This window comes from Prionailurus bengalensis, chromosome D4 (assembly GCF_016509475.1).
Source record: "Prionailurus bengalensis isolate Pbe53 chromosome D4, Fcat_Pben_1.1_paternal_pri, whole genome shotgun sequence".
NCBI classification, from domain to species: Eukaryota; Metazoa; Chordata; class Mammalia; order Carnivora; family Felidae; genus Prionailurus; species Prionailurus bengalensis.
In genome coordinates, this window is record NC_057359.1 from 31,765,499 (window position 1) to 31,788,545 (window position 23,047).

General features: G+C 39.0%; 2 protein-coding genes across 3 annotated transcripts in view; both read right to left on the bottom strand.

Moving 5' to 3' along the window:
- KIAA2026 (KIAA2026 ortholog) overlaps positions 1–13,543 on the bottom strand; it is a 133,954-nt gene extending 120,411 nt beyond the window's left edge. The window contains exon 1 of the mRNA XM_043565402.1: positions 12,239–13,543. Coding sequence (XP_043421337.1) covers positions 12,239–12,834 — 596 coding nt within the window. The 5' untranslated portion in view covers positions 12,835–13,543. The remainder of the gene's footprint in view (positions 1–12,238) is intronic.
- A 2,669-nt stretch (positions 13,544–16,212) lies between these two features.
- Positions 16,213–21,120, bottom strand: RANBP6 (RAN binding protein 6). 2 transcript variants are annotated; one of them, XM_043565404.1, is made up of 2 exons: positions 20,617–20,765; positions 16,213–19,501 (listed from the first exon to the last, which is right to left on the bottom strand). In XM_043565404.1, exons 1-2 carry the CDS (start codon positions 20,750–20,752, stop codon positions 19,431–19,433), a joined length of 207 nt encoding a protein of 68 aa, XP_043421339.1. In that variant the 5' UTR covers positions 20,753–20,765; the 3' UTR covers positions 16,213–19,430. The 2 variants fall into 2 exon arrangements, with proteins under 2 accessions (XP_043421339.1, XP_043421338.1); XM_043565403.1 differs by having other exon boundaries at positions 16,213–21,120.
- Positions 21,121–23,047: the final 1,927 nt, after the last annotated feature.

Here is a 23,047-nt window from a genome sequence, read left to right on the forward strand (position 1 = left end):
ACCATAAAGTTTGGGTTTATTTCTGGGTTTTCTATTCTGTTCCACTGATCTGTGTGTTTATTTTTGTGACAGCATCATACTGTTTTGATTACTACAGATTTGTAATAACTTGAAGTCTAGAATTGTGATGCTTCCAGGTTTGCTTCTTTTTCCATAGTGGTTGGCTATTTGGGGTCTTTCATGATTTCATATAAATGTTAGAACTGTTTGTTCTAGCTTTTTTGGTGGTCTTTCGGATTTTCCATATACAGTATCATTTCATCTGCAAATAGTGAAAGTTTCACTTCTTCCTTGCCGATTTGGATTCCTTTTCTTTTTGTTGTCTGATTGCTGTGGATAGGACTTCCAGTACTATGTTGAATAGCAGTTTGAGAGTGGACATCCTTGTCTTCCCCCTGACCTTAGCCAAAAAGCTCTCAGTTTTTCCCCACTGAGGATGAGGTTAGCTGTTGGTTTTTCATATAAAGCCTTTATCATGTTGACATATATTCCCTCTGGACCTACTTTGTTGAGGGTTTTTATTGTGAATGGATATTGTATTTTGTCAAATGTTTTTGACGTATCACATTAAGTGATTCGGAAACACTGAACCACCCTTGCAACCAAGAAATAAATTCCACTTGATTGTGGCGAATGATTTTTTTATTTTATTTTATGTAGGTGAATGGCTTTCTCAATGTATTAATTCGGTTTGCTAGTATTTATTGAGAATTTTTGCATCTATGTTCATCACAGATAATAGCCTGCAGTTCTTTCTTGTAGTGGTGTCTTTATCTGGTTTTGCTATCAGGATAATGCTGGCCTCACAGAATTAATTTGTTAGTTTTCCTTCCTTTTTTATTTTTTGAAATACTTGGAGAAGAATACCTATTAATTCTTTAGATGTTTGGCAGAATTCAACTGTGAAGCCATCTGGTCTTTGACTTGTGTTTTTGGGTGGTTGTTTGGTTACTGATTCAATTTATTTGCCGGTCAGTCTATTCAAACTTTCTATTTCTTCCTGATTCTAATTTGGTTAGTTATGTTTCCACAAATTTATCCACTTCTTCTAAGTTTGTCCAATTTGTTGGCATACAGTTTTTTTCATAATATTCTCTTATAATTGTATTTCTGTGGTGTTGGTTGTTATTTCTCCTCTCTCATTTGTGATTCTGAGTTTTGGGTTTTTTGCTGTTGTTGTTGTTTTATGTTTGTTTGATGAGTCTGGCTAGGGGATTATCAATTTTATTGATCTTTTCAAAGAACAAGCTCCTAGCTTTCTTAGTTTTGTATCATTTGTTTCTGCTCTAATCTTCACTGTTTGCTTCCTTCTGCTGGATTTGGATTTGTTTGTTCTTTTTTCTATCTCATTTAGCTGTAAGGTTAGGTTGTTTGAGATTTGTCTTGCTTCTTAAGGAGGCCTGTATTGCTATAAATTTCTCTCTTAGAACTGCTTTTCTGCATCCTAAAGATTCTGGACCATTTTGTTTTTATTTTTGTCTCCATGTAATTTTTTATTTCTTCCTGATTTCTGGTTCCCATTGTTTACTAGCATATTATTAAACCTCCACGTGTTTGTGGTCTTCCCAGATTTTTTATTGTGGTTGATTTCTAGTTTCATAGCATTGTCAGAAAATATGCATCATATGACTTCTATCTTTTTGAATTTCTTGAGAGTTGTTTTGTGGCCTAATATAAGCTCTATTCTGGAGAATATTCCATGTGCCCTTGAAAAGAATATGTATTCTGCTGTTTTAGGGTGCAGCGCTCTGAATATATCTGCTAAATCTATCTGGTTCAATATGTCATTCAAAGCCAGTTTCCTTGTTGATTTTGTTTAGATGATCTGTTCACTGATGTAAGTGGGGTGTTAAAGTCCCCTACTATTGTTGTTTTATTATTGTTGAGTTCCGTTATATTTGTTATTTTTTTATGTATTGGGGTGCTCCCATGTGGGGTGCATAAATATTTATAATTGTTATATGTTCTTGTAGGATTATTATATAGTATCCTTCTCTCTTCTCTCTTGTTACAGTCTTTGTTTTAAAGTCTAGTTTGTCCAATATAAATATTGCTATCCTATCTTTGTTTTGACAACGATTTGCATGATAAATGTTTCTCTATCCCCTATTTTCAATCTGCAGGCATCTTTTCTTCTGAAATGACTCTCCTGTAGGCAGCATATAGATTGGTCTTGTTTTTTATCTACTCTGTCACACTGTGCCTTTTGATTAGAGTATTTAGTCCATTTACATTCAAAATAGTTATTGAAATTTTTCTCTGATCCTTTCTTGTGTTTCTCTCATGGTTTGCTGGCTTTCTTTGGTGATAGACTTAAATTTCTTTCTTTTATTCTTTACATCTCTATTACTGGTTTTTGAATTTGTGGTTACCATTCAGTTTGCATATAATATCTTCTGTATATGTGGTCTCATAAATTTAAACCTGTTCTTTATTCCTCTTCCCCCTACATTTTAGGTATATACTGTCATTTTACATCCTCTTATTTTGTGAATCTCTTGACTGATTTTTACAGATATACTTATTTTTACTGCTTTTGTGTTTCCTACTCTTCATTCTCTTATTTATAGTCTTTCTTTTCCACTCAAAGATTTCTAGTAGGACTGATTAAGCGGTCATGAACTCCTTTAGTTTCTGTCTGAGAAACTCTCTTATCTCTCCTTATATTCTGAATGATAGTCTTAACTGGGTACAGTATTCTGGGCTGCAGATCTTTCATTTTCAGCACCTTAAATATTTCATGCCCTTCCCTTCTGGCTTACAATGTTTCTGCTGAAAAATCTGCTGACAGGCAAACTCATGAAGTTTCCCTTGTTTGTATCTCTTTTCTCTTGCCACTTAAAAAAAAAATTGTCACTAATTTTTGCCACCTTAATTACTATTTGTCTTGGTGTGGACCTCCTTGGGTTGATTTTGTTGGGGGATCTCTGTGCCTCCTGGATCTGCATATCTGTGCCCTTCCCCAATAGATTAGGGAAGTCTACAGCTATTATTTCTTCAAATAAGTTTTCTGCTCCCTTTTCTCTCTCTTCTTATTCTAAAATACCTATAATGGGAATATTACACTTGTCAAGGTGTCTCTTTAAGGGAGGGTCTCAGCTTCCTAACATCCTCTGAGCTCTCCCAGAACCAAGCCCACTGATTTTCAAAATTCCAAACTTTATGTTCCGTTAGTTATAAGAACCCACGAATTCAGCCCCTCTCATTTTCAAAGCCAAATGTTATAGGGATTCAGCTTTCCCATGCAGACTCCCCAGGGTGATACTCTGTTTCTTGCCCTTTTCTGCACTTGTGACTTCCTACTGCCCGCGATGGCCAGGATTTTGCTTCCCACTGCATCTCCACCCTTCCTACCCTCTTTCATGTGGCCTGTTCTCTACCTTTAACTGCAGAATTTGTTCTGCCAGTCTTCCAGTAGTTTTCTGGGGTATTTACATTGATATGATATGCTACCTAGTTGTATCTGTTTGACAAGGCAAACTTAGGGTCCTCCTGCTCTGCCATCTTCCCAGCTTCCCATGTGATATTTTTTCATTCATATTTACTCAACTGCTCTATACTGTGTGATTACTTTCTCATCAAGGACTTGGACTTTGCAGAAAGAACAGTTTTACATCAGTAGGAAAGAGTAGAGAAAGAATACTAATTATATTCATTCCCGTTATTCATTCATTCAAAATATTTGCTGAGCAACAGGAACTCAGCAATGAACATGATGATAGTGTGTATGTACTGAATGAAAAGTGTAAGAATCAAAGATGAATTTGATATATTCAGATTGAAACAACAGTGACACCATGGAGAAGAATGAGAAAGCTGAAAAGAAAAACAGAAAAATTAGAAGGAGATCTGGGTTAGAAATAAACTTAGTTTTTAACATTTTCAGATACAATAGTTGTACAACCCATTGGAAAAGTTCTGCGGACAGAAATATGAAACTAAAACAAAAGGGAAAGCTCAAAATATTGATTTGAGAGTCTTACTGATAAAGTTATAAAAAATAAATGCTCTTGCCATACAAGAATAGATTTAAGAAGATCTAAAGGCATAACTTCAGAGATTATCCACAGTTATAATGAAAAACACAGCCAAAGGAAGACTCAAAAGATAAACAGTTTAAGTAATAGCACAATAGAGTGGAAAGGAGAAAAGTTGTAACTACGAAGTGATCTAAACTATTTCATTCACCAAATAGATGGAGAGGGGAAAGTGAAAGCAAAGGATTAAACAAGAAGGCCTTCATTAGCAAAATGCAAGATGGCAAGTTCAACAGGAATTGCAAAAGTCCTTATAAAAACAACAAACAAACAAAACTTTCAAGGCCTATATTTGTAACTGAAGTGGCACCAAATAAAAAAATTAAATTTCCAAAAGAACTGCAGACTATCATAATTAATTTTTAATAAGAATATTTTGCTCAGAATAATTTTCCATTTCTTGATTTTCTCTAAGGTACACACAAAGGTTAAGTTTTTATTTACAAGAAAATAGCATTCAGTGCCTTACCAACATCAACAATTTTGATAAGCATTTTTACTAAGTTAGGACTGCTCTGCTGAACATCTTACTACCTACCACTACAGCTATTCCTTATCATACATAAGCAATCACTTCTCAGCACAGGCAAAACAGAAGGCTCCCTGGGTCACTAACTCTCATACAGTGCATTTATATTCAAGTTCCCTAGAAGACAGTAAAGTTGTGACAGTTGTAAAGAGCTAACTAAATGTTTATGCACTGAATTCAGAAGCACCCAAATATATAAAACAACTGATCACAAACATAAGCAATCTTACTGGTAAGAATGTGGTAACTGCAGGGGACTTTAATACTCCACTTACAACAATGGACAGATCATCTAGACAGAAAATCAATAAACAAACAATGGCTCTGAATAATACACTGGACCAGATGGACTTGACAGATATATTTAGAACTTTTCATCCTAAAGCAACAGAATATACATTCTTCTGGAGTGCACATGGAACATTCTCCAAGATAGATCACAAAACAGCCCTCAATAAATACAAAAGAATTGAGATCATACATACTTTCAGATCACAATGCTATGAAACTTGAAATCAACCACAGGAAAAAGTTTGGAAAACTTCCAAATGCATGGAAGTTAAAGGACATTCGACTAAACAATGAATGGGTCAACCAGGCAATTAAAGAAGAAATTTAAAAATATATGGAAAAAAATGGAATGAAAATACATCAATGTAAACCCTTTAGGATGCAGCAAAGGTAGCCCTAAGAGAAAAATACACTGCAATCCAGGCCTATCTCAAAAAACAGAAAAATCCCCAAAACAAAATCTAACAGCACATCTAAAGGAACTAGAAGCAGAAGAGCAAAGAAACACCAAACCCAGCAGAAGAGAAATAATAAAGATCAGAACAGAAATAAACAATATAGAATCAAAACAACAACAACAACAACAACAACAACAACAACAACAAAACAGTAGAACAGATCAATGAAACTAAGAGCTGGTTTTTTGAAAAAATAAAGAAAACTGATAAACTCCTAGCCAGACACCTCAAAAAGGAGAGTGGACCCAAATAGATAAAAACACAAATGAAAATGAATTTATTACAACCAATCCCTCAGAAATACAAGCAATTATCAGAGAATACTATGAAAAATTATATGCCAACCAACTGGACACCCAGGAAGAAATGGACAAATTCCTAGACACCCACATGGTACCAAAACTCAAACGGGAAGAAATAGAAAATTTGAACAGACCCATAACTAGTGAAGAAATTCAATCAGTTACCAAATTTCTCCCAATAAATAAAAGTCCTAGACCAGATGGCTTCCCAGAGGAATTCTACCAGACATCTAAAGGAGAATTAATACCTATCCTTCTCAAGCTGTTCCAAAAAACAGAAACAGAAGGAAAACTTCCGGACTCATTCTATGAAGCCAGAATTACCTTGATTCCCAAACCAGACAGAGACTCCACAAAAAAGGAGAACTACAGGCCAATATCCCTGATGAACATGGATGCAAAAACTCACAAGATACTAGCAAATCAAATTCAACAACATATAAAAAGAACTATTCACCATGATCAAGTGGGATTCATTCCTGGGCTGCAGGGCTGGTTCAATATTCGCATATCAGTCAGTGTGATACATCATGTTAATAAAAGAAAGAATAAGACCACATAATCCTGTCGATAGATGCAGTAAAAGCATTTGACAAAACGTAGCATCCTTTCTTAATAAAAACCCTAAAGGAAGTCAGGATAGAAGGAACATACCTAAACATCATAAAAGCCTTCTATGAAAAGCCCACAACTAATCTCATCCCCAGTAGGGAAAAACTGAGAGCTTTCCCCCTGAGATCAAGAAGACGACAGGGATGTCCAATCTCACTACTGTTGTTTAACATAGTGATGGAAGTCCTAGCATCTGCAATCAGGCAACAAAATGAAATAAAAGGCCTCAAAACTGGCAAAGAAGAAGTTAAACTTTCATTTTTTGCAGACGACAGGATACTCTACATGGAAAACCTGAAAGACTCCACCAAAAGACTCCCAGAAGTGATACATGAATTCAGCAAAGTCGCAGGATACAAAGTCAATGTACAGAAACCGGTTGCATTTTTATACACCAATAACGAAGTAAAAGAAATAAAGAAACTGACCCAATTTACAATTGCATCAAGAACCATAAAATATCTAGGAATAAACCTAACCAAAGATGTAAAAGACCTGTATGCTGAAAACTATAGAAAGCTTATGAACGAAACTGAAGACACAAGAACATTCCATGCTCATGGATTGGAAGAATAAGTATTGTTAAAATGTCAATACTACCCAAAGCAATCTACACATTAAATGAGATCCCAATCAAAGTTGCACCAGCATAATTCTCAAAGCTAGAACAATCCTCACCTTTGTGTGGAATCTGTATTGTATGAAAAGGCCCCAAATAGCCAAAGTAATATTGAAGAAGAAAACCAAAGCGGGAGGCATCACAATCCCAGACTTTAGCCTCCACTACAAAGCTATAATCATCAAGACAGTATGGTATTGGCACAAAAACAGACACATAGACCAATGGAATAGAATAGAAACCCCAGAATTGGACCCACAAATGTATGGCCAACTAATCTTTGACAAAGCAGGAAAGAATATCCAATGGAAAAAAGACAGTCTCTTTAACAAATGGTGCTGGGAGAACTGGACAGCAACATGCAGAAGAATGAAACTAGACCACTTTGTTACACCATTCACAAAAATAAACTCAAAATGGATGAAAGACCTAAATGTGAGACAGGAAACCATCAAAACCCTAGAGGAGAAAGCAGGCAACAACCTCTTTGACCTCAGTCACAGCAATTTCTTGCTTGACACATCTCCAAATGCAAGGGACTTAAAAGTAAAAATGAACTATTGGGACCTCATGAAGAGAAAAAGCTTCTGCACTGCAAGGGAAACAATCAACAAAACTAAAAGGCAACCGATGGAATGGGACAAGATATTTGCAAATGACATATCGGAAGAAGGGTTAGTATCCAAAATCTACAAAAGAACTTATCAAACTCAACACCAGAAAAACAATCCAGTGAAGAAATGGGCAGAAGACATGAACACTTTTCCAAAGAAGACATCCAGATGCAAACAGACACATGAAAAGATGCTCAACGTCACTCCTCATCAGGGAAATACAAATCAAAGTCACACTGAGATACCACCTCACACTGGTCAGAGTGGCTAAAATGAACAAATCAGGAGACTGTAGATGCTGGACAGGATGTGGAGAAATGGGAACCCTCTTGCAGTGTTGGTGGGAATGCAAACTGGTGCAGCCGCTCTGGAAAACAGTGTAGAGGTTCCTCAAAAAATTAAAAATAGAACTACCTATGACCCAGCAATGGCACTACTAGGAATTTATTCGAAGGATACAGGAGTGCTGATGCCTAGGGGCACTTGTACCCCAATGTTTATAGCAGCACTTTCAACAATAGCCAAATTATGGAAAGAGCCTAAATGTCCATCAACTGATGAATGGATAAAGATGCAATTTATATGTACAATGGAATACTACTTGGCAATGAGAAAGAATTCATGCCATCTGCAGCAATGTCAATGGAACTAGAAGGTACTATGCGGAGTGAAATAAGTCAGTCAGAGAAGGACAGATATCACATGTTTTCAGTCATAAGCGGATCTTGAAAAACTTAACAGAAGACCATGAGGGAAGGGAAGGGGAAAAAAAAAAAACAGTTACAAACAGAGAGGGAGGAGGCAAACCATAAGAGACTTAAATACAGAGAACTGAGGGTTGATGGGAGTGTGGGGGAGAGGGGAAAATGGGTGATGCGCATTGAGGAGGGCACTTGTTGGGATGAGCAGTGGGTGTTGTATGTAAGCAATAAACCACGGGAATCCACCCCAAAAACCAAGAGCACACTGTACACATTGTATATTAGCCACTATATATATATATATATATATATATATATATATATATATATATATGTATATATAAAACTTTGAGAATAGATTTGTTGTCTAAATCCTAGTTCTATCATAAATAATATATACATAAAACAAATTGTTATATGTCACTAATATATATTTATATATAAAATTATATTTATAAGTTTATACTTTATACATGCAATGCTATTATATACACCAAAAAGTAAACTAAAATAGAGATTTAAAAAGAATTAAAAAAAAAACAAATATACTGAAATTGTAATATTTTCTTCCTTCACCCCAGTCAATCATCCTGCATACCTGCTGGGGTGCAAACTCTACTCTGGAGACCATACTGTAGCTATACAGAAGTACCTGTAGTTCCCAGAAACACTGCATTTCATACCTTGCATTCACTATAGTTGAGCATTCTACAATGCCACCCTGAAGCCCTCCAAAAAATATACAGCAGCAATCTTCAATAATTGTTCAGGTATAAATGTCTTTACGTTATCTTTTACCTAATCTCTTTCCCCCTTCTCATTTCCTCTTCTCACTTGCCATCCCCACACTTATTCCCATTCAGATTTAGGTCTCCCTCTTAAATTCCCCATGTACCTGTCTATATGTCCATTATAGAATCGTTATCTTTTTAAGTCTCTGTTTCCCTACTAAACTATGTTTATAGGCTCAGGCTTATCTTTTGATCTCAGGAAGCTGAATGTCTAGCTTTGGCAGATACTAATCTGTACAAATAATCTAGCCTAATACTCTGATAGTACAAACGACTTAGACTGAGATTCAAATTAAACACTGTGTCCATAGTCCAGGGTACTAAAACTATTGGGCTGCTCTACCATGATAATGTGTCATTTTCTTTACTGTATCTCATTTCTTGCTCGCTAAAAGCTCAGCAGTATATGGAGCAGCTGTAAAGTTCTCTTTACAATAATCTAAAAATAAGAATTCAATGTTTTACAAATATATATAAGACAAAAGAAAACTTAAATAATATCTAAGAGATTTTTTTTTTATTACTAAAATACCACATACCATGTGTTTTCAAACAAGGTATCTGAGTCAACTGCTAAAAATCATACTCATGTGGCCGGTTCACAGAATGTTGTTCTGGAACATCTATGTATCTTAATTTATACCAGTTATAACCCACACTTTTCTCAAAGTTATGCCCACTCAAAGCATTTATTTAGTAACAACTCAGATTTTAGGCTATTATAGAAAAAGAAATGAATTCTACAAGTGTGGTCTGGCAAACTTATTAATAATTAATTACAAAATGTTTACTTACATCAAATACAATAAAATTGAAGGACTCAAAACTTCATCTGAGACCATCATATTTTTAGTTTTTGCTACTAAAATGCAAGAATTTTATCTCTTGAACTAATAATGTCAGAAATACATTATGTCATTATGTTTATAAACAACAGAGTGTCTTAAGTTTACAAGACCAGTGCTCTAACCCCGGAGCTATGGAGTCAACTGAGAATGTCTTAAGTTTAATTTTTCTTTAATGTTTATTTTTAAGACACACATGTGTGCGCGCGCGCGCACACACACACACACACACACACACACACACACACAGTATGAGCGGGGTAGGGGCAAAGGGAGAGAGGGAGACACAGAATCCGAAGCAGGCTCGAGGCTCCTAGCCATCAGCACAGAGTCCAACCTGGGGTTGGAACTCATGAACTGCAAGATAATGACCTGAACCAAAGTCGGGCACTTAACCGACTGAGCCACCCAGGGGCCCCTTAAGTTTAATTTCTAAGTATGGATGCTATTAGACCATATGGGAATACAGCATTCTGAGCATTAGCCACCAGGAATCATTCTAACTAAGCATTTAGAAATTAACTTTATGTTCAACAGTCTTCTTGTTCTTTTGTCGGGCTCAAAAAGTATTTATTATACACATACACTTTTGAAAACACCTGTAATTCATCCAAACCAATATGCTACTTCTTAGCACTTTCATGCAATCTCATGCTAAAGCCGTTTCCACATTTGTAAATCTGGATGCTTGGACTAGATGAATGCTATGGTGCCTTCCAAGTCTAAAATCCTGTTACATCAACTTGGAGTATATTTTACCACTTAAAAAAGTGACGTGTGAATGGACTGTTTTTCTTTGTAAGTCATAACTATAATGACTCTGTGGAGACAATAGTAACAAACACACTACACAAGTATAATAACATTAAATAAAGTATTAAAAGCAAATCTGTGAATAATCATTACCAAATGATTGTATTTCATGAAAGGATTCAAGAAGAAATTCCTTAAATAGAGGCCCTCTAATGAGTCAAGCACTAGGTTAACTATTGTTTTCAGTGAAAGAAGTCACTGATAGTCTTGAAAACATCGTATGGGAAGCCAATGACATATTAGATTATTTTTAAACTACCATTATAAATCCAGGTCCAGGGGATTGGCTCAATCAGTTAAGCATTAAACTCTTTAATTTAGGCTCAGGTCATGATCCCAGGGTAATGGGATCGAGCCCAAAGTCAGGCACTGCATTGAGTGTAGTGCCTGCTCAAGATTCTCTCTCTTCCTTTCTCTCAAAAATAAATAAAATAAAATAAAATAAAATAAAATAAAATAAAATAAAATAAAATAAAATAAATCAAGGACCAAAAACCTACAACTTCTCAGAAACTATTCCATAAAAGCACTAGTATAAGGCCCAGGAAATGAGGAAAATATTCATTTATTCAACTACTATTGCTAATATTGTAATGGTTACAACTTATATCAGACTAATTATGGAACTGACACTGTTGACTTTACACTTATTAACTCATTTAATCTTACAGCAACCCCGTGAGATACTATTATTATCTGAAACCAAAAAGGTAGTGACTTGTTCAAGTTCACTCAGCTAGTAAAGAATCAAACTACTATTCCACTTCAACTACCATTTCCAACATTCAATTATTTTTCTATTCCTGAAGAATTTCCACTTGAGAAATTAATTAGGTTCACATCAAATATATATTTATAAATGTTTATTTTAGTATCTCTTGTGTTACATTATTTTCTCTGACTAAAGAAAAATAATTGACTCTGGCTATTTGTGTGGATTATATCAAGAGCACAGTGCCATCTGAATTGACTCTGATTTCTGGTAGAATAAACACAAAAGTCTAAACGTTTTAAAAATTTTGTGTTGATGCATCCACTATTATCACAAAAATTCGGTCTCCTCATATGAAGCTGAGAGAAAAGATCAGGAATACGCCAGAGTAATCATTAACCATTTAAACACAATCCGTAAATTTCCGACAGTCGACATGGGTAGTGAAAAAAAGATACATTTTTTAAACGGTTTGAAACGACCATCTTTTTACATAAGCCAAACACATTTTTCTAACGATACTTCATCCTAAAACCTTTTCTAACGTCATGTTAAAACTGTCTAAAAGTGGCGGGTCCATCTCCCATCTCACTAAAACTTTCTTTCCCTCTACCCTACCCCCGTAATTCTTCCTATGGGTGCCATATTACTTTCTATCTACAAACTTTACCTGTTCTTCTGCGCTCAGGACTCGACTCCCTTTCAGCTTTCCATTTGGGTAATGAGTAGATTCACCACACACCCACCACACCCTTGTGGGCCTCCACTCAGGCCTGCTCCTCCTCCCGGGTTCTGCAGCACCAACCCTGCACGTAACAGCTACGCCCCCCGTCCCCTGGCCCAACCCATCCTCGGACACGTGCGACGATGTTTGTGTCACTCTATCAGTCCCACTGGGGACAGGACTCACTTACCGAGAAAGAAGCGCCAACTTTTGCTCCAGCATCATCTCTAGCTTCTGGCCCTGTTTGGAGATCCAATGGTCCACTCCATGCAGGCGGTAGCATGTCTCCAGCATCAACCTGAAGTCCGCCACGAACTCGGTGATGCCGCGGTACTGGCCGCCGGCGAACTTCTCCTCCATCTGCAGCAGACACATGCCCTGCCCGACCTGCTGCGGGAGGGCGCGACCGCCCCGGCCCCCGCTGCGCGGCCCCTCAGCCACCTCAGCCTCCCCGAAGGCAACGCCCCCCAAGGGCTGCAGGAAGGGGGCAGTGAGGCCCCGGTGCTTCTCCTGCAGGAACTCGCCCAGGATGCGGTAGCCCTGCTGCAGCTCATAGGTCAGGTCCTGCTCCTTGCAGCCACCGCCCCCGACCACCATCGCCTCTTCCTCCTCCTCTTCGTCGTCGTCCTCCTCCTCCTGCGACGAAGTACCCCTCCCTTGAGCCGGCCTTGAGGCCGGGACCGCCACTGCCATCTCCTCCTCGTCGTCCTCTTCCTTGGTCGCTGGTGGCGGCCGCTCCTCCTCCCCGGCAGGCTCCATCTCCCCCGGCGTCTCGGGCACGCTCATGGCCCCGGCAGAACCACGTTGGGCCGTGTGGAGACGCCGATCGAGGCGCCGGGGAACGCGTGAGCGCGGGCCGCTTCCTTAGGGCTCGGCCTTGCCCCGCAGTCCCAGCCGCATTGGGCTTTCCTCTCAGCCGCCTGCTCCGCTCGCTACCCGCTGGGGTCCTGAGCTTGTAGCCGGCGGGGCGGGGTTACATGGCGCGCTGGGGAGGGGGGAGAGAAGAGGAGAGCCTAGGTGCCCTCCTCTCCCCTCCCCCCGGCGGCGGAGCGCGCCAGGCCCTCCTTTGCCTCACCCCTTCGCGCCCCGCCCGCCTGCTCCTCACCGGCCAGGCTAGGCCTGGCTGCCGCGGCCTCGGCGCCCCACCCTCTCCGGGCCGGCCGTAAGGGGGTTGGGAGGGGACGAAGAGGAAGTGAGGATTCTTCTCTAGCCGCCCCGAAGGGGGCTGCAGCACTGGGCTGCGGAGGTTGGGGCTCCTCCTCCTCTCCCCTTACACCCGCTCCCGCCCCCTCTCTACCTGCGGGGTACCCGGGCAGGAGGAGGCGGCGCGCGGAACGGCCCCGGCGACAACTGTCAGTTAGAAGTCCCGCTGGGCCGAGGGCGGGGGGAAGGAAGGGGAGGGGCGGAGAAGAAGAGGGAGGGCACTCAAGCAACCCCCCCAGGCTCTGGAAAAGAGGCAAAAAAAGGGCACCGTCGCCATCCACGGTGCGCATGCGTAGTAGAACAGCCCCACCCACCCCCTTCGCGTCTCGCCCAGCTACGCAAAAGCACTGACTTGGGTTGCGCGACCGGCTCCGAGGCCTATACGTTGCGCGGACCAATTATGTCATCAGCATGTAGACTACTGTTAAGGGGCGGAGTGGGGGAGAAGCAAGGCGCCTGCGCAGGAGTACTCGACACTGCCGAAGAGGCCCAAGGGCTTTTAAAGAAAGTGAAAGTTTTTTTTTCTTTTGCAAGACCCTAAAAGCCCTAAAAACTAAAATTAATCCTGGGGCGCTTGGGTGCTTCAGTCAGTTAAGCTTCTAACTCTGGCTCAAGTCATGATCGCACAGTTCCTTCGTTGGAGCCGCATGTCAGGCTTTGTGCTGACAGCTCAGAGCCTGGAGCCTGCTTCAGATTCTTTATCTCCCTCTCTCTCTCTGTCCCTCCACTGTTCTTGCTCTGTCTCTCAAAAATAAATAAATATTTAAAAAAAAGGGGGGGGGAGAAAAACTAAAATTAATTCTGAAGGACCTTGCTCCATAAAACCCTTGTTAATGGCAAATGAATAGTGAGAAGGCACAAAATGTAAATCCTATCCTGTTGTAAATTTCATATTTTCTGTACCCACCTTCCCCCATGTAACTGCCGGGTTTTTAATATAAAACTAGAATTTTATAGTTTAGAAAACAGGTTCAAGGACTCGACCAACTAAAACATATGTTCACATGCAAAAAAAAAAAAGATAATTTGTAAAACTGTTAATTTCTAAAACTCTGGTCCAGTTCTTGACCAATTCCTATTTTAAGTAATGTCCTGTTTTCAGTTAAAATTAACATATTCCCACCTCCATTCTTGAGATCTGCTAAGAATAAAGGAAGGGAATGGAAACTTACTAAAAATCCTTGGGGTTATAAAGTTTTGAAATATTTCAAGTCTAAGCTGCACAGTATTAGTCAGGTCGTTAGCCTTACAATGTCACCATACATTTAAAAATTACTTTTGAATGTCTAAAACGTGGACTCCTCATTCACTTTAATTAGGTAATGCTTAAAGTAAGTGGGGTGAAAGAGTGTAATAGTTCCATAGCAGATATTACTATTTTCTTATGTTCTATTAGAAAGATGCAAATCTTGGGGTGCCTGAGTGGCTCAGTCGATTAAGCAACCGATTTGGCTCAGGTTGCAATCTCACAGCTGGTGAGTTCCAGACCCACATCAGGCTCTGTGCTGACAGCTCGCAGCCTCTAGAGCCTGCTTCGGATACTGTGTCCCTCTCTGTCTGCTCCTCCCCCGCTCATATTCTCTCTGTTTCTCAAAAAATAAATAAGCATTTAAAAATTTGTGTAAAAAGAGAAAGATGCACATATGTTTCTATTTACACAGAATGCTCTAGCTTGAAACTGGCAATTATGTCCTAGAAATCAAGCATTTTAAAAGTACAAGTCATCTAAACAAATGGTCAGGATATTCTGATCCTTGATTATTGTGAACCTTTAATGAACCAATAAACGTCAAAACTTCAAAGCTTTTGGGAGAAGGGGGGAAAGAGTAGCAGTAACTTAAGTAGCAGAATTAGGTAAAATAGTTAAATGAGAACACTTATTGAGTATTGACGCTCCCACACACCCATTATCCAGTTTTCAAGGTCTCCTCTCATCAGTCATTTGTAATTTATGAGACATTTCGCTTTCTCCTCAGAGCCCTTAGATGTACCTCAGCTCACAGCAACAAAGCCAGGGAACAGTCTAATTTCAGCAAATGGCAACCCAAAATGAGTCTCATTGAGCATCCTTCATTTTCTATGACCATTCCCCCAGCAAATATCCCCTCTTTATCTTTAGCCACCAACTCTATTTCATGACTCTCTCATAATATAGATTGTATTTATTGACTCCTGTGCCACTAAGCACCTTTCATTATCACCTTTAATTCTCACAACAATCATAGGTATTATGCCTATTTTACAGATGTAGAAACTGATGCTTAGGTTAAGAAAGTAGTTTGCCAAAATTCAAATCTAGGTCTGTCACACTTCAAAATTCTCCAAGGTACCTAATTCTCCAAGGCCACCTGGCAGAATTTCCAATTTTCATGCACAAGAGTGTAGGGAATTGCTAGAAATTTGATCAAGGGCTTCTGATGGGATATCAATTAAGATAAAGAGGTAGGAGTTGAAAGAACCACAGCTATAGGTCATGGAGAGGCCACAATGATTGTGATCTTAGCTTTTATGAAAGTAGGATCAGATCCTTAAGCTTAAAAAAACTATTATACAAGAAATATGTTGGTTGTAGGTAAATTATTAGTGAGAAGAAAAATTGCCATTTAATCCCACCACCCAGAGAAAATTTTATTAATATCTTGTTGCAGAATTTTTCCATTAATTTATGTATACTTTTATTTATCTTAAATAAAATTGTGACTATACTATACTTAATGTCCTTTCCTATTATTTATTGTAATAAATAATAAATCATTGCAGGGAATGGATGGGAAATCCATATCTAAAATCTCAACTTCATATTTCTGTCCACAACAGCCTACATGGCCTGCTCATCTGAACTGGCAGGGAGTGAATCAGGGAAATTCTAATGTAAAAGGAATTCCAAACCATTAACACACACACACACACACACACACACACACACACACACACAGCAGAGGTGCAAACAAACAACAACACTAACAGGTACAATTTATTAAGCACTTACTAGGTCTTAAATATTTGCTAAATACTTTACATACACAGTACTCACAATACCCCAGGAAATCATGACAGATACATTTGTTCTTAAATTTTGGGTCAATGATTCACTGAGTAGAAAGCTTTTTTTCTACCCTACAAAAAGCTGGACATTAAAGATCAACATTCCAATTAACTAACTCTAGATTAGCTGTTTTCTTAAAATGCACATCTACTGATATTTGACTGGAGTCAAAGCTGTTTTTTCTCATGTTTAAAGATAAAATTAATTTTGCTTTCCTTTCATCTTCAGTGCTACTATAGAATCTATTAAGAACTTCTTCAAAATAGAAATCTATTTAAACTCCATTTTAAATCAGGGCTTCTCTCCTTGTTGGGCTGCTTTCAGGGGGAAAATGGCATATATACACAATGCAATATTCTGCTTAAACACATAATACTGATTGAGTCCCACAAATATTGATTACTTACTATTTGTCAAACACTGCAGAATAGTATGTTACATGTTACCAATGTTCCATGTACCAGGATACCCTTTGCAGTAACCATAGTTCTTAGAGTCCTGGATAACTTGAAAAATAGAGACCAGTCAGGCTAAGATTTTATAATTCTCTTAACTCTCAGCTGGACACCTTGAGGACTAAAATATGGATATGCTTCACCCAGTTCTCAGGAGGACATGATGAAAAAGTTCACATAATATATAGAGAAATCTCCCCACATCCAAGGCAGTATCTCCCAATTTCAGCATCCTCCCATTACCATGAAAAGCACCCGGAGGAATAAGCTTGCCACTATATCTTTCACCCACAATTCCAAATAGTTTGCCTTGGAAGTTCTCCTATCTTTGTAAGCTCTCAGCATCTTGTGATGGGCAGCATGACATCTTCACACAAGTGTATTGTTTGCCCAGCATCAATAATTCAGACAAGTAGCAACAATTTATGTACTTCACATCAACTAGGGGAAAGGTGACAAACACTAAGACAATGGTTATCACCAAGCTCTATATTTAAAAGATAAAACATGCAAGGTGAACACAAGGCTGTAACACTGACTAATCCTGGAGAAACATATAGGGAAGGAATACAAACTGCTTGGCAAGGAGAGAACAGTTCTCACAATTGTAATGGAATCCATTCACAATAGTTATTTGGAATTACTTTTATGGTAGAAGATATTCAAGTGACATTAACGTGCATCAAGCAAAATTTAGCAACTCTTGTAGAGCTTCCTGCTGCTCCTCATCAAGTTGCGATATGCATTCCAACCATAATTCTTCAGAAGTCTGTACCTGACGCACAACATTAGCTAGGCGTTTAGCACAAGGATCTTCATAATTAATAGTCTCATTAATTTTTCCTTCTGCAATTATACTGATTATTTTGGGAAGATTGGAATTATTTGGACCAAGTACAACTGGGTGGTTACTTTCAATTAAATCACAGAGAAAACTCAAAGTCTGAATAGCTTCCTCTTTATCCTCATGCAGTGGAAGCCATGATAACCAATGTGGAAGAACTTCATCTACATTTACACAGTTAGGCTTAAACCTCAAAATCTTCCCTACTGCTGAGATACAGTTCTCTGTAGCAATGACATTTTTTTTGGTTTTGGAATTTGCACACTTAATAACTTTTACCAGCAATGGGACAGCTTCTGAACATAAAGAACGATAATCATCTCCACCAAACTGTGCCATAACACCCAGGCCATAAGCAGCTGCTTGCCTGACTTCAGGGTTGTTATCTCGCATATTTAGTAGCATTGGCCACCGAAAATATTCTACATACTTATATGAGGTTGGACTGCAGTGCTCTATAATATCATCAAATATGCACAATCCCCACTGTCTATCTGGCCATGGCCTACTCGAACAAATTAGATTTACAATTAATGGAAGAAGCTGTTCAAACCATGGTAAAATCTTTTCCTTGTAAGTACTAAATAATGAGTGCAAAATATCTGATACTTTGGTCAGAATATAAACATCACATTCATCCTCATCTTGCAGAGACATTTCAACCTGCTGGTCGTAGTTTTCTTCCCGTCTTTTAACCTGTCTCAGTTCTTGGTTTTTAAAGTGTCCTTCAAGTTTTGCTTTCAATATTTCTCCTAGTTCTTCTAAGTGTTCATCAAGAAGGCACCCATCTCCCATTACTTCAATGGACTTTGCAAAAGAATTCATTATTTCTGAGAGTACATCTGTATCAGGTTCAGTCCCAATAGCCTTGATTAAGGGATCACATATGAATTGCCACATCTGTGCAAGATATTCTGGGCCACGAGTTCTTGCACATTCCAGGAGAAAAGGCATAGACTCTGCTGCTGCCACTCGAACATTGTCATGGAAATAAAATTTCAATAAAGGAACCATCAGCTTTACAACCTGTTCTGTATATTCCACAAATCCTTCCCTTAACTCCTTAGCATAGTAAACCAACATCTGGCAAGCAGTTGCTTTTGCTTCAAGTCCTGAAGTCTTAATTCCAAAACTTTGTTGGTCTCCAAGATTTACAAATTGCCATCCATCATCATCACTCATATTTTCCACATCTTGTGTGTCTAAGAGAGCAACATCAGGTTTAGCTGAAGCAGTCTTAATAAGAGGCTCAATAACTAGTGGAAGGTACTGTTGAAAATCACTTCCAAGAATTTTACACATTCTAGCCCATGCTGAAACCATGTAAGATGTCTGAGGGTCATCATCTTCCATATTATTTAAGTCTGATTGTGTCTTCAACAATAGCTGCATCACATTTGATGCATCTTGCATAAATTTTTCCTTCCCAACAGCAAGACCAACATGGCTAATGCATTCAATAGTTTTTCCTTTCAGAAGCTTGAGTTCCTTCTGAACAGCAAGCTCAACAATGTGCTTTAGTGATGGCATAAATATATCATAATATGGAACAAATTTTTCTTCTATTGTATCTGCAACTGAGGCAATGGTTGTCACAAGCTGTTCCAAGGCCAATTTAGTTCCATTCCGAATCAATTCTTGAAGTTTAATCACCAAGATGGAATGTAGATTTCTCACCATACTATCCAAATATAGAACTAGCAATGTTTTCGGACAGTCTTCAATAAAAATAATAAGTGCAGAAGCCGCATGTGATTGTACACGCTGATTACCTTGATTTTCCATGGTACGCAACAGAGCTGCAATCACTGTTTCATGGAATTTCTTTTGGAAGTTAGGAGAAAAATCTGTAGCCATCTGCCCAAGTGTAGTACAGGCTGCAGCCCTCACTCTTGGGTGAGGATCCTGAAGAAAAAGCAAAACAGAGTTAACTGTTTCATCTAGAATTGATTCCATTTGCTGATGGCATCCTTCTCCAATGGCAGATAAGGCCATTAATCCAGCATGTCGATATTTCCAGTCAGGGCTCTGAAGCATCTGCATGATGTGCTCCTTAGTCATTGGTAAAACAAGTTTCCCACCAAGCCCACAAGCCAGTCTGTCTAGTGCACTCTCAGCAGCAACGGCATTGCTGTCAAAATCATCTTCTTCCATTTCATCGGCATTTACCCAGTCCTCATCATCTTGTAGATCAACCATCATTGCTAATATATGAGGAACTGCCTGTGCAATTATATTTGTATGTTTTTTCAACATTGGGGTTGCAGTTTCAGACAAGGTCACTATTATTTCAAGGGCCAACTGGCGTTGCAGATTACTAAGTCTAGAGTCTCCACATAACTTCAGACTCAACTGCAGAGTATCTTCTAAATAAGGACCCAGGTATTTAGGTACCGTATCTGCAATCTCAACAAGGGATTCTAGCACTGAATCATCATCTTGGTAGCATGAGTCATTCACAGCCTGTAAGATTCCAGGAAGCAAGTCTGCAAAGTCCTTGAAAAGAGCAATATTATTCTCATTAGCAAGTACAAATGCAGCTGCAGCTCTAGCAGATAATGTCCTGATTGCTGGATGTTCTTGATCCTGAATGCACTGGTCCAACAAACGTTTGATGATATCCAAATCATGCCGCTCTTGGTTCCCAAAAATCCCAGGAAAGTGCCAGAAAACGTGAAGTGCAACTTCCCAAAGAACTACATTTTTAGAGTAGATTGAATCAATAAGGAACTTCAAACCTTCAGGCCAGTGGTTAGTGCCATCCTCATCTATCAAATTCCTGGCCAGCACTGCAAAAATATCACAAAGTTTTTTCCTCATGCTAGCATGTGTTTCTAACTTAACGGCCAGTATCAGTTCAATCTTGACGTCCCTCTGAACATCAGAAGGCAGATTTGGATAGACTTCCTCAAACCCAGAGGACAAAAGCCGTCGTAGCAGCGCGGCAGCCATTTGTCTCACCTCATAACCTGCTCTTCTATTTCTGACAGCATCTAAGAGGAATGTAGTCTTACACAGACCTGGAATATTTTCATAGATTTCTTCTGCCTGCCTCCGCACCATACAGCTTGGATTGATCAGGTTCTTCAGAAGCTGGTAAAACTCTTGCTTTCCCGACACGGTGGCCGGTACCCCTGCAGACCCGGCCGCCGCCATAGCGCTCTGTCAAAGAAACCGCGACGGAGACGGAGGGAGGGGGTCTGCGGCCAGAAACAGTGACGTAAGGGAGGCGCCCGAGGGGATGGGCGGGGCTGCTTATCCACTGCTGGCGGGGTGCTGTGTCTGAGCTCCCGGAGGTGGGCTGCCGGGCCTGGGGGCGGGGGGGATAAGTGAGGTGGGGTGGGGATGAGGGACATCCTCGGTCTGTTTTCCAATAAGATGAAAAGGCACCTGCAGAGAAGAAGAAGAAAAAAGAAAAAGAAAAGTATGATTTGAATGTATTAGAATGGGATTGTGGGTGACTTTTTACCTCCGTTATATTAATAAACTAGCTCTGTTGTTACCCCGGTAATTTTAACGCAATAATTGTATCTTGAAAACCCTCCAGGTGGAAGAAGCCGGTCACAAAAGGTCCCATATTGTATGATTCCGTTTATATGAAGGGTCTTGAAAAGGCAAATCTACACGGAAAGTAGATTTACAGAGGCAGTGGGAAGGAGAGAATGTAAAATGACTGCTATCAGATAGTCGGTTTCTTTTGGGGTGATGAAATGTTCTAAAATTAATTGTGGTGGTAGTTGTACATCTCTGTGATTCTACTAAAAACCATTGCATTGTTAGATTGGTGGATTGTATGGTATGTGAATAATACCTCAATAAAGCTGTTTATCAAATAAGTACAATAAAAGGTAAAGACATTGATTGCCATCCCACTACCACATCTAAAGCACTAAAAACAGTGGTGCTCAAACCCTGGTGTGTCAGAATCACCTGGCCCGTGGATAATAATAAAGAATGAGAAAAACAACTGAATGGTGGAAAGTGATCGGGGCTAGTAATCAGAAGGCTTGAATCCTGGTCTTATCTGTAAATTAATTTTGTATCCTTGGTCACGTCATTCAAAGTTTTCTTTGCATGTTGCCTACACTGTAAAATGCTTTTATGGTTTTCCTTTTAGTAGGAAGATGCTGAGATTATTGTAAGAAACAAATGTCCTTGAAGTCAAATATTGTTTCTTTAAATTCAAGCAGGTGTGTCAATCAAAAACAATGATCGTTCCTCTAACAATAATTAGATCTTACTTTTGTATTAGCACTTTGCCACTCAGTCATTTTGACCCTTATGCAGGTTTGCAAAGTCGGTGGGAAAGTTTTAATACTAATTTTAGGTAAGTAATAGAAACCCAGGGAGGTTAAGGACTCTGCCTAAGATGACACAGCTGAGTCTCAAATCTACCTCTTCTGAAAGCAACACCAGTGATCTTTCACCATACCACTTCCCCATAATTACTCTTAATTTTGCAACATGATCAGAGGCCTTCACTTACTGCAAAGTCTGTCTTAAACTTCTCCAAGTGGGCCTAATTTTAATTTTGTAAAACACTGCTGCATATACCCTCAAAGACAGAAAATCACAGCTTTAGGGTTAACCAGATGATAGACAAAATAGTCTCATAAATTACATTGTAATATGCAATACTATACTCATTTAGGAAGAAGCATTATTCTCTAAGTAGTGTTTCTCATGCTGTGAACCAAAACCAGCTGCATCAGAATCACTTGAGATACTTATTTTTAAATTTAGATATTAGAGACCAAGGTCTAAACTAATGAATCAATCTCTGAGGAATGCAACCCCCAAATGTTCAATTTTAACAAACACACTGAGTTTTCATGTAAATACCAAAATTGAGAACCGCTGATTAGTTTTGGTTCTGATTCCAAGATCTTGACTACAGTTTTGGATCTTGCTCCAGATGACTGGTTTTCTTACTGTTTCTTAAATAAGTCTAACTGCAGGGCCTTTGCATTTGCTGTTTCAGCAAATATATTATACATATATATTAAAAATTATATGGGGGAGGGGGGAGTCTTCTCTTAATACTATATCTACTAGTATTTTAAAGACTTACTAAAAACCACGATGAGACACCACCACAGACATACCACACACAATGCTTTAAATTTAAAAGTTTGATAATAGCAATGGTTGGTGAGGATGTGGAGCAACAGGGAACTCAGTTATACTTTTGGAGGTACTATCAAGGATTTGGAAGGTTTTAAGAGGTGTGTCAATGGCACTCAGAGAAGAAACAGCTTAGGAAATTTCCCCAAGTTTTAGTTTGGGCATCTGGTTGGAGGTACTGCAATGTACCTATTTATTTACCTAGAAATGGATAAACAGCAGTGTTAATTCAAACCAAAAGACTGTTAACTCTTCCTGAAGGAAAAAAAGGCTTCGCAAAAAAGTGACTCCCAGAATTTGTGTTTTGCTATCTTCTTGCTCCCACGT